Source organism: Gavia stellata, chromosome 18 (genome assembly GCF_030936135.1).
Source record: "Gavia stellata isolate bGavSte3 chromosome 18, bGavSte3.hap2, whole genome shotgun sequence".
In the NCBI taxonomy this organism is placed as follows: domain Eukaryota; kingdom Metazoa; phylum Chordata; class Aves; order Gaviiformes; family Gaviidae; genus Gavia; species Gavia stellata.
In genome coordinates, this window is record NC_082611.1 from 9,200,351 (window position 1) to 9,212,954 (window position 12,604).

The 12,604-nt window shown below is 42.1% G+C and overlaps 1 protein-coding gene across 1 annotated transcript; it reads right to left on the reverse strand.

Annotated features, from left to right (window-relative positions):
• Positions 1 to 1,980: 1,980 nt before the first annotated feature.
• On the reverse strand, positions 1,981 to 6,528 carry ANKS4B (ankyrin repeat and sterile alpha motif domain containing 4B). Its single transcript, XM_009812261.2, has 2 exons — positions 6,365 to 6,528; positions 1,981 to 3,055 (listed from the first exon to the last, which is right to left on the reverse strand). Exons 1-2 carry the CDS (start codon positions 6,526 to 6,528, stop codon positions 1,981 to 1,983), a joined length of 1,239 nt encoding a protein of 412 aa, XP_009810563.2.
• Positions 6,529 to 12,604: the final 6,076 nt, after the last annotated feature.

Here is a 12,604-nt window from a genome sequence, read left to right on the forward strand (position 1 = left end):
GAACTCCTTCCCATAGACCTTTCTGCTAGCTCCATGGGACATACTAAACATGCTGGATACTTGTGACACCTGAGGCAATTAATGTGCAGGTAGTCTCTGCCCGTTATCTCTGGTTGTCAGAGGCTGTAGCAGTCAGGCAGATTTACAGATGGGTGTGCAGAGAGGCAGATTTTCAGTGCAATTTAGAGATACTGGGGGCCTATCACAGAGCTGCTGAAGCTGATCTGTGATAATGGCAGTTATTGGACAGGTCCTCCGTGAGTGAGGCCATTCACTGATGTTTTGATGGTGTGTTGGGGGCAGGTCACAAGCATTTGGGCAGGTAAAGAACCAGCAAATACATCAGTTATGTGCCTGAGAATGACAGGATTTGGCCCTTCAAAATCCACTCATCATATGCCTTCAAATATGTAAGATTCATCATTTCCTTCTTGCTTTGTTAAACAGTTGGGGGTTTCTGAGCCAAAATGGAAACAACCCAGCAGATTAATAACACAGAGTCTGGGGCCATGCTGTCTGATTTAACTACTGTGCTAAGCACAGCAGTCACTTAAGGTTGTGCAGAACAGGACTCTGATGTGACTGCTTAATAAAAGAAAATATCAGCCTGCTTAAGTATAGGAATCCAAGGAGGAAAGAGTGCAGTACGAAGTCCAGCCAGGAAAAGGAATTATAATATACAAATCAAAGTAACAAGAAGATGTGGAAAGAAGGAAGCATGACAAAATAGATTATTAACTAGGATTAGTATAGCCTTAAGGAAAAAACGATAGCTAACTCATGGAAAGCTATAAAAAGAGATTTAAAGGTAAAAGTCCTGCTAATAATTGTGCCTCTAAAATCTGAGATCTTAGGCAGAACAAGACTGCTACAAGCACCTTACTAGGTTCACAAAACTCAACTGGAGTGATTAATTTGTATCAGATTGTGCTGTCTTCCCAAGGGAACAGGCCTAAGAGAGATGAAGGGAACTCTGCTGTGAATGCCTCCAGACAGACTGCAAAGAACAGGAGCTTCCACAGAAGCACAGTCTCATTTTCTTTCTCTTTTCATGAGCTGGGGGTGGGTGTGTTACATGCAGTTTTCAGGCTGGGGCCGACAACAATCAACAGAAAATGCTGGGTGATGAGAGTCCTGGTTTCTGGGACTACATGGCAAATGCACGCTATAGGAACCAAGCTGAGGATATACCAAACCAGATCAAAAATGTTGAAAATAAACCCTCAGCTTCTTGTAGTTAAAAGTACTGCAGTCTTGATGCCATTTAGGGCATGATGGATGCTGGCAACTGGGTCCAGTCTAATGAGACAAGAAAAAGGAATATACAACTCACACCAAACATCTCTTGGCAAGGTACTTCATATATTTTTAAATTAATATCAATACAGTAGCAAAACACTTCACTGACAAGAACATGAAACTGGCTCTAAATTAGTCTTATTTACATTCATTCAGAGGCTATTAGAGTCAATAAGCCATAGCTGAAATCAAGATTCAGATGCTATTTCTAACGTATCATCAGTACTGGGGAGGGTGGTTTGTAGCAACCTAACAGAAGCGAATGGAAAAATCTCAAAGCTCTCAAGCTTTGGGAATGCTCTTTGCATTGTGGTTTTGGAGAAGAAGGGAAGGGCTTTATTAAGGAATGTAGTGTGGCTGGCCTTCACTGATATTTTAAGTTATTCCAATGAGAAGAAACCCAATCCCCAGAAACAGTTTAGGGAGAAAAAGGTTTAAATCTGTAACTTTGGGGTTTTTACCTTCACATTCTTTCTTTTTGGCAGAATATGCTTGAATTAATACCCTGCACACCACAGCCATCTATCCAGAGAAAAAAATCTTTGTCCTTGCTGCACTTTCTAAAGCAATTGGTAACCTCTCTGCCTTTGGCTTTAGCAGACATCTGAAAAGAATTGCATGCTCTCTGGAAAGAGGAAAAGAATGAATCAGTGTGCAGGTTACAGCAACAGGGATGTTAATTTATAGGCAAGTATCTACAGTCTTTCCAGGGTTCTTGAGTGCTTCTTTTCTTTTATTGACGGCATTCAGGACTTTCTTTCTTGGCCCAAGCTCCATCTGAATGCTCTGTAGATCTTCATCAGAACATAGCATCAGGGCATCTAAATCAATTTTTTCCCTCATGAAGACTGGAAGAAACTCATCCAGCATCTGTGATGCCAGAAATACCTCAAGGGGCGTGTTCTCTGCTTCCTCGTCATCCCAAATGACTTCTTCCTCATGCCAAGGGGTATCAGCACCATTTTCACCATCATCTTCCCGGCCGTTCTCAGCATTTTCATACTGAAAGAGCTCACTGGACATTTTAAAGCTTATACCTTCTTTCTCAGAAGACACAGTTCCAGGATTTACATCTGCAGCCAAGTTCCTTCCAAATACAATCTTGCCGAGACCTGGCCGCTTAAAAATGGAGAGCTGGCTGTCACTATCAGAAAAGTTTTTCTCTCCGAGGTCATTCAGTAATTCATCCTCCTCTTTCTCATCAAACAAATGCATCACAGTTCTCCTACCCGTACCACCCTCTTGGTCATTGCTTTGTGTTTCCTGGCTTCTTGTGCTGTCAGCTGTCCTTTTTGCCTTCAGTTTGAAGGTATCTTTTAGATTTTTGGAGAAAGGACTTGTTGTATTTGAAGCAAAGAGACTAGGCAACTTTACTCTGGATTGTGTCCCTCGGGAAGAATTTACTGTGCCAACCTTTTCTTTCATGTAATTCCGGTTCATTTCATGCTGGTGTTTCTCTTGGCGCTTCTCGCATTCCTTGATCTGTTTCTCCACATTCCTCTGGGCCTGCGCTTTGAGTTTGGAGACCTTCTTTGGGTTCAGCATGTTCTGCTCGGTTGCAGCTTTGTCCAGGATTCGGACACATTCGTTGCGGTCTCTGCTGGCAGCCACCTCCAGGGGAGTGCGGAAGTCGTTGTCCAGAGCAAATATGTTGGCACCGAAGTTGATCAAAAAAGAAACACAATGGATATGACCATTGCAAGCGGCGTGGTGGAGAGGGGTGTTCCCCCAGATGTCACATTTGTCCGGATCACCTCTGAGAAGGAAAATAGCACACAGTGAGCTGGACGTATCCAAGCATAGCACTGCAGTGGGATTGAACAGATACTAAATGTTTAGCTCAGCTTTGCTATGAGGAGTACAGCCCAATGCAAATGAGTCAGCTTGGCTCCATCCTCTAGAAGGGCACTGCACCTACTTACACAAGCACTGAGTTTGGCTGCGTGTGTGGCATTAGCTCTAATTCCTGCCTGTCTGTGGGCTCAGGCTTCAACTTACACTCATTGGAATTAATGGCAAAATTGTTTCAATAGGATTTGGGTGGAATATTTTAAAGACTCTTTGGTGAGTCTTCTCTTTTGCGTGTCAAATGCAGGGACAATATTAGGAGGGTTCTTCCCTGCCACAGTGATACATATTTAATGAGCCCATGCAATAACGGGTTTGGTGGGTAATCGGTAAATGATTAGGAGTAAAGCCCTGATTACACATTTGTCTCCATTGCTATTAGCTTAAGCTCAGATAGGCCCGTTGTTTTTCTTCAGCTCTTTTGTTCTCTTTAAGCTGCTTTTGCTCGTGGGGTTTGAAAAACAGAAGCTTATTTGAAAATAAAATACCACATCTTTTCAATTTAATTTAAATCCAGTGAAAAGTACCGCTTTCTTTTTAACTCTTGCACTGACTTCACACTGAACTGCTGCCTGCAGATAAGAATCGGCTTGAATCTTTTAATTCGTATTTGGCAGGATCAGCGTTAGTAATGGTTCAGAACAGAGCTTGAGTCATCGACCAATAACCAAGGCAGCCACAGTAGCCCAAAACCTTTAATAACTTAAGAGCCAGGGGCCAAATTTACAAGGAGGATTTCTGCTTTTGGGAGTTTAAGTATTTCAATGTCTTGGAGATTTGTTCCATGGCAGCTGTACTATGAATTAAATGGCACATCCTATCACAAAATCTCCTTCAGGCATTGATCTCTGGCTTTGAGTATCTCTGAAGAAAATATTTGTTGAGGGCCATATCTGAAAACATCCTTTAGCCTGAAATGCCACAGCCAAGGGAGAGGTTGGGGGTCCCCGCAGGGCTGAGACATGGAGCTGCTCGCACTGAGAAACAATGGCAACTCTGAGCATGCCAGGCTGCGAGAGCGCAGGCGTTTCTACACGGAGGTGGCAGCTGAGGATCAAAGTTTCTCCACTTAGACATATGGAAACCATGTGTACATATTTCTGCTTTTGTGGCTCTGCCCTGGGGAACTGCCTGACTGTGGCCGACCGTGCTAGATCCCTTAATTCCCACATTAGCAAACAGGCTGCGTTATCCTGAGCCTTGGGAGTGCTGGGTCATCCATCCTTCCCAGGTCCCTTCATAGCTGTTTGTGGTCTTTTTTCCCTGTGGAGCCTGCCAGCCTTTGAGCCTCAAACAATTGACAAACTAGAGTGTCTGTTCCCAGCTCAGTGGGACTTTGGATAAGGTTTGACATATACTTTGGATTCTCATACTCCTCTTTTCCCTGCTTTCCCAAGAAAGAGGCTCACACAAAAGAGAGCAGATCTGCTACTTGGTCTTGCCTTTATTCATGTACCTGCAAAGCAAGCAGAGAAAACATCTCTTGATGCCTGGGAAGATAAATTATTTCAAGATGAAAGGGGCTTATTGTTAGTATTGCTACATTTTCCAAGAGCTGAATGTGTTGCAAGCTTCAGAGTTGTAAAATCTGCAACCACTCTAAAGAAAACCATCCTGTATCTCAGTGCCTTTGTCAGGAAACCTCTTCAAGGAAAGGTTGAAATTGTTGAAATGTTGAAAATAATTAAAGTACTTTCTCACAGGAAAACATTAACTGACTGCAGAACAGATTGAATGTCTTCCAAAATTCAGCTTCTCCCAAGAAAACCGGTGAGACTACAGCCATATCTCTGACAGCCCCAGCTTGCTGATCATGTCAAAAAATCTTGGATTAACATAGAACTGAATGCATATGTTTGAAGGTTTTGAGGGCAATACTGTCCCAAAGCTGTCCTCTACCAAGAAAAAGAGTTAGAAATATGTTAAATAGCAAATACATAGAAATTCTGATCTTCGTGTCATCCTCTGTGACTTCTATCAGCTTATATGGTGGAAGACATTTTTCACTCAAATTTTGAAAAAAATTATTTTGTTATTTGTTCCTTAGCTAGTTGCTCTGTCTTCTAGGTGTTCAGGGACAAACCATTATTGACTTTAGATACTTCCTTGGAGCTGCCTTAATTATACGAGTTGAAAAACTGCCAATCTATTTTTGCTTCTCTTGGGGGTACAGCAATAACCATGCAGTCCAAAGGTCTTTTTTACTGTGTTATTACAGCCACACCTGAGCTCAATGAGCTATAAAGCAAATCTATGAAAAACCTATTTTTATTCCATGTTTTCAATTCTATTTTTGATAAAAGAAAACTGAGATACATCCGAATAGTTATTCAACTTTTCCCTCCAATCTCCTTTAAACTATTATGATTGAAAATACAGGTCAACTTAATCTTCATCTCAGCCCAGAAAGAATATTTTATTAACTTATCTCTACATAACAGCAGATTTTCTTTTATCAGATCTTATTACAGAATCACAGTTTAAAAGGTAGGCTCCAAGCAAGACAGTATGGTGGGTGGGGAGGTAATTACCATTTCAATAATACATTTTAAGCATGTAGTACATTTAAATGATAACAAATAGAAATATTACTATTAGAAAATAAACCTGTAGAAAACCTTCCTTTACTTTTTTCTTTTTTTTTCCAGGTTTGCAAGTATTATACTGCAGCTTCTGAAACAGTATTATCATTTTTATCGTGATGGTAGTTGCTAACACTATAAAAAGCAGAGAAATAACAATTTTAGATGTTACTGTCTCAAAACTATCCGTTGTGACTTGCCTCTGGAAAGCATTAAACCTTCACAGGTGTCTACTAACTGCACTTTGGAAGCAAATGGGAGAGATTTTTTGCTAAAAATGTTTCAAACTGCATTTATCTAGAGCCAGTTTCAAAGACATGTTATAATCACAGGTTGTTGGCCAACTTCTCCTCCATTACAGCGAGGCGAGGTCCCAGAGCCCTGCTCCTACTAACCGCTCCCTGCAGACTCCATGTATGAGGCGGTCCCGCCGATGTCGATGCGGCTTCACTGACCGCACATACAGACCTGCTTGCAGGTTCTGGGCCATTGTGAATGAATTTTGGCAATGCATTGAAAGAAATGACTGTGATTTTCAGCCTTTTGGGTCTGAGGTCATCGGGGCATTAGAAAAATGACGCACTCATTACAGATTTAAGGCAGAGGCTTTAAGCAGTGGAGGCTGATTGACTTACCCCCTCCGACATATGACTTCCAGAGCTTCTAGATACCCATGGTATGCTGCCAGCAGGGTGGGCGTCATCCCATCTTCATCTGAAGTATTGAGGTCTTTCCTCGTGGCTTCTTTCAAGAGGTCCAAATTGCCGTCGGCTGCTGCTTTGTGATACCTGCTGGACATTTTCCCTAACTTCTGGTTTCCCAAAGCAGCTCTGAACGATATCCAGACTGTACAGTCACCCTTCCGTAACAGGCATAGTTCATTAATGATTACAAGTTGAGACATCCCCATGAGGATGGAAATGAGGAGGCAAAGTTCATCCTAGCAGACAACTTTCTAGAGCTCTGCATAGGTAATAAGGTGATGGTGTGGTGAATGCTTTCATTTTCTGGAAGGTGGCTCTGCCGTTTACCATTTGTTGCATATTTCACTCTTTAAACGTAGAGGGGATTCATTCATCTTCTCTGTGTCTGTGCCCAGCTGTTCTGCGAAAACTTCAAAAGGGCCTTGAACTTCAAAAAAACCTTCAAAACCTGAAAAAAATCTTCAAAAGGCCGTGAATGTCAGTACGACCAGATTTCACCCTAAGTACTAAGGTATCCCTGAGTTTTGATAGGATGAAATGCATGAGCAGTTAGTTTTACTGGTGAAGTCCTTTGTAACCTATCAGTTACTGGGCTGCTGCCTTTAAAAACAAGCCTCTCCCCCGCCAAACCAGGCACATCCATGAAGCCGTTTCATGCACAGGGATTGATGTGCGGATGGAAACAGGCCTGTCAGGACCAGGGTGGTGGTCGGATAAATCCGCCAGCAGGTCCACAAGTCACAGCAGGCAAAACCACGAACTAGTGTGAGCCTTTTAACTGCAGATTGTACTTCATCAGAGGATCGTAAGGCACTTGGCAAATACGAAGTCATCTAACGGGTATTGTAATCTCTGGTTTAGATGCAAAAAATGTGCAGCATTTCCTCAGGATAGCACAGGGAACTCAAGAGATGGAAACGTGATGGGCCTGAACCCACCGCCCCAGCCTGGGCACTGTGGTCCTGACCTGGGAGCCGATGGGTCCGGTCCCCATCTCACATAACCACTTCTCGCTTTAGAAATCATTTCCCCTGATTTCAGTGGTGTTAAGGGCTACCTCTGTGAGTAGAAGCTTATAGAATTGGTCTGTAATTCTAATTTTTAGGTTCAAGAGATTTACTAAGAGAAACCCATGCAAAAGGTCAGTTTTAAAACGGCAGCTGAGAAGAAATCAGTAAGAGACTGCCTGCTGCTTAATAAAATGCTGCAGGCTGGCTGTTATTCTGGTCACATTCACAACAGCTGCCAGATAAATGTTACTTTTTTGTCAAGCTGTTTTCTATGACTAACTGAATTAACCCGTACCTTAGAGAATCTACCCTCAGCAATTAGCAGTGAGGTTTTGTTGCTTATTATGCCCCATTACAGAAGCAGTAGCAATTCCAAACCAACTCATTGTCCAGAGTTGGTGCAATTACTGAATGGAGTGCCACCTCATTTACTTCCCACAATGCCACCCATGTAATACACCGGGGACCTCTCCAAATGGGCTTTCTCTCTCAATTATTTTCTCAGACAGGGATTGAAGACCTCTTCAGGAGTAAACTTGTACCAACGTTTTCCTCCATGAGCACAAGGAGGGTCAGTCAGATCCCGTGACAGGTTTGAATCTTTGAATAAACAAGTCTAGGTAGGAGCAAACGAAAGCCCTGGTTTTCCTTCATGGCACCCACAGGCACAGTCATCCCCGGCACTCTCCTGCCGTCTCAGGGCAGAGAGGAAGGGCTGTGCTTCACCCAGGCCACCTCCATCCCCGCATTAGAAGACAGTTTTACCCGCAGCCCTTTTTCAAGTTCCCTGCATTGCCATTAATAATTTTCTAATTAAAAATGCAGTCATTTATTCCATTTTCTATTTAACCAGGCTCAAAACTGAGTTAAAATTGCAGCTACTAGAAAAAACTAGCTATTGCAGAACAAAGACAGGTAATACATATACTTTTTTATGTATATATTAGATTAGCTGTTTCTTGATGCCATTCAATTTTATTTCCTTTACTGAGTAGTGTGAGCTCTTTTACTCTCCAGAGTGTAAAATGATCACCAAGGCACATACTGCCTATGCCACTGGTGCCAAGTAGAAGAGAGGAGACAGCAATTTTCTTGTATGTTGACATTTCGCATTGCTAGCTACACCAATGGAAGTGAGTTGGTGGCAAAAGAGACCTTTTCGTTTTTCAAGATTATTGATTTCTACTACAGAAGTACATTAATTTGCTTTTCTGTTAATTAATTCAGCACACAAAGTGTTGATCTCAGGGTGATTTTTATCAGCTAACATCTGAAAATACTGATTTTAAAAGAAATTTACTCTCTATCATGCTAAGTGGGAAACCATTGTTCCAAGTTTTAATTAGAAGTAAAGCAAAACCCCCATCAATTGGAGAGAAGCTTTGGGACTTTGCAAGCTTTATTATTATTTATGTCACAAAAGTGGGCATCACAAAAAAGAAAGAAAAAGAAAAGACCAAACAAAATCTCCATCTGTTTCTAAACTCCTGGTATTTGTTCATCTTTGTCCCATCCAAAAACCTCAACTTAAAATGCGATAAATGATTCAACATCAAATGAGCTAAATTTCTCAGCCCGAATGGAGATTTTTCTTTTGAGACTAAAGCTCAAAATTGTGAACTTTTTCAGCTCCCTGAGTAGTTAGAATGAAGCTTTTCTTTTGGAGCTTGAAAAGAACTTCAAAACCGTTCCACTTCCAATTGAAATGTCTTACCAGGCTCAGGAGAAACTCTGTTGTGATGGTACGTGGTGTTGTAAGCTAATGAATTATTTAACTAGCAGTTTTGATTTGTTACTGGATTTTGCTGTCTCTGATTATTGCTCTAGTTTTTTAAGAACTATCTTAAATAAAATATTACCAGTTAAACAAACTATTTAGATTGAAAGACTACAGCATCATTAGTTACGTTGTTCTAGATAACTCAAAGCCCGGTCTGAACAGCAATTTTGTTGTGCCATCTGTTTTGCATGAGGTATTATCCAGCACATTTCCTCATTGCAACTTTTATAAGCACCAAACATGGTATGATAAAGGCCATACAAGGGGAGGCAAGTAAGGCTCTGCTTGTCTAATGAGATCCTTGGAACTAATGAGCTTAGAGAAGAATGAAATTAGTCACACGGGGTAATTGTGGCTACGCAATTCAGAGATGACAACAACATTTAAACAGCAATAAAAGCTTATTTCTTCACTCCTTAGAGAGGCAAAACTGCGGTGCCTGAGAACACTGCTGCTGGATGTCCTCTTGAGCAGCCCCGTTCCCACAGCGAGGTTGAGTGTGACCCATGCCGGTGCTGCCCGAGACCCATCCTGACATGGTCTTTGTTCAGGTGTAGCCGTGCTCGAGGGGTCCAAGGGCAGCCCTCGCAGTTTGCCTGCAAACGTCATTTCAGGAGCGAGCCCCTAATCAATAGGGAAAGATACGTAAAATTGAAAGGCAATAAAGCCAACTCTACCAAAGCCCTGTCTCTCCTCACCTGCACACCTCAACGCCCGGTCATGCTGGGTATATAAAAGCAGACTGGGGGACTTCCGTAGGGCTAGAAGCAGTGACGCTATCTGTTGTATCACAGTGACATTTGCAATAAGTGTTTTTGCTGCAAATGCCCAAAAGTAGGAGTTCTGACCTGCCATTTGGGCTGTTTGCATTGCTAAAGCCTTTTTCTTGGTTTTGTTTTTTTTCCCCATGATATCATCATCAGTGCTACAAACAGTCCCAGGAAAAACCACGTTGAGCTCATCGGTGTCTCAAATGCCGTCCTGCTGCCAGTGTGTGAGGGACAGGGACAACCAAAGCCCATAGGAAAGTGCGTCTATGCTGAGGTGATCTGTGCTCTCCAGAGACGGTATGAAACGCCCCAATGCTCGGGGGTGTTCAGCACTGCTCTTGGGCAATGCTTTTTTTCCCAACAGTTAGAAAATCAAACAAGTAAAAGAGAAAAGCAGAGGATTGGGAGAGGTTTTTCAGGTTTTTGCAGCAGAAAAAAAAAGAGAAAGCCATGGGGATAGTTTTGTGTTTCGGGGCATGAATTAGCTGTTTACCTGTAACTCAGGCCGTAGTTACTGTTACAGGCTCAACAACTCGGAGAGGTGGAAATGAATTTTTTGAAAGGAGGAATGGCCGTCTTACCTCTGTAGCTTAAGCTGCAAATTCAGACATGTTAAGTGAAGCAACAACTAATTATTTTAGCACATGCTGATGAATTACATCCTACAAACCTCCCTTCTTGAAGATCGGTAACTTGCACCGCAGGGCAAACCCAGTTGTGGTGACTGTGGCAATAGTGTTGCTCTAACTGTTGAACGTTGTCTGGCCCAACATTACCTTTCAGCTACACAAGCCACAACCTGTTACGAGGCATTTGGGAGCTGGCAAACCCCTGAGTTAACTCCAGCAGGCGAGGACAGGCTGTCCTTCTGCGAAGGAACCGTGCGTTGCTGCTGGCCGGGGCTCTGCAGGTTTCCCCCACGCTAGCAGCATCACTCCGTCGTGATGCGAGATGAAGCTTTTACCAGCCCAGGGTCAGCCAAATGCTGGGAACATGATCCAAAGCTCCCTGGGGCTTACAGCTTTTCCACCAACTTAATGAAGCTGGGAATCAGGGGCGGGGAAATGACGAGCAAGTTTGACTTTACATCAGATTTGACTGCCTAAAAGTACCTCATTTGTGTAATTCTTTAAAGGATGTGTACTTGAAACACTTTTTTCCCCCACTGTGTTAGTTAAACCCAAGCTAAATAATAATAGATACATAGTACAATAAACTTGTTTGTGGCTTCAGAGTTTGTTTCCTTAGTTTTCTGTATAATCAGTGCTTTTGAAAACAATGAATCTCATTATAAAAAAAAAGAGAGGAAAAAAAAGGTACGTGATGTATGTTTGTGAATTCAGGAGTCTCTGGGAAGTTAATTTCTTGCCAAAGGTTATCTGCATGCTAATCCTATTGATGGCAAAAGCAGAAGCGCAATTTCTTTTTGTGCTATTAACATCAGGTGCTATTTACTCTGGTGTGGTTACGGATCCAAGCTAGTGCCTGCTTATTGCTGTGACTGGTGTTGTGCACACTTGGTGTCCCCACTTGCCTAATAGCTTTAACTCTGCATTTGCCGTGTTCTCACAAGGATGAGAGTTAAAGAGATGCTTCTAAAGAATGCACGTTTTTAAATTACTCACACTAGTCATCTACTCTGCCTGTATGATAATATTGCTTTGCTACACAGCGCACTGATGGCAATCCCATGCTCTGCAGCTACCTGCCTCCACCCGTGCTGTTGTCCCATCAAGTTCCCAGCAGTTTGGTAGCAGTTGATAGAGAAGCTGTTTCTCACAACTCTAAATCTTTAAGAGAAATGAGGCCACTGTCACTTGGGCTGGGAAACTCTAAAATCTGCTCTAGCCACAGGTCTATAACTGTAAAAAGAAATATAAATTAATACATTTTACATGATTATATAGCACATTAATACAAAATTTATTATTCCCTGAAGCCCAATGTAACATCCCACTCCTAAATTACTATTCCATAATATTAATTTTCCTCTGTTCCTATGATCTATCTTTTTGCTTTCTCACATTTCAAGAATTCAATTACTTTTAAAAATACAAGGTTTGGGGGTTTTTTTACAAGTCTGTCTGAGTTCAAAAGCATTGGGGAAGCTGAAAGATAACATAAATATGAGATTTTTTCTTCCCAGGCCTCTTCCCTACAGCTTTGACCAATGACAGTCCGACCAAAGCCTGCAGAGATCTTCCAGTCTAAAGATCTGATCTAGGACTTCTCTTCCTTAACCTGCCACTCATGTTTTCCTCCTAATTAGATCTATATCAGCATTACATATTTGCTCAAAAGGGAACAAAATATTCTCAGTTACATACAAATCTACTGGTGGAATTGTTTTAAACTATGAGAAAATCAAAGTGGCACAGAAATCTCCTTTTTAAAAAATCATTGCTAAAAGATGTGCATTTTTCTGTGCAACACCTGACAAGGAAATAAAGGGAGTAAACTATCAGAGCAAGAAAAAAATGCCTTAAAAATAGAGGGAAACAACAACCCATGCCAAAGACTCAGTATCACCCTAAGGTCTCCTGCAAGCCCTCCTCTTCACAGCAAGGAGGCTGCAGCTCAGCGGGAGGCAGGTGTGAGCTCCCAGTCCCCC

What these genes read in the sequence shown, in the direction of transcription:
- ANKS4B (XM_009812261.2), bottom strand. Translation starts at nt 6,528, where the DNA reads ATGTCCAGCAGGTATCACAAAGCAGCAGCCGACGGCAATTTGGACCTC. An exon ending in GAAGTCATATGTCGGAGGGG is followed by an intron (nt 3,056 to 6,364) that starts GTAAGTCAATCA and finishes TTTCCTTCTCAG; the next exon opens with AGGTGATCCGGACAAATGTG.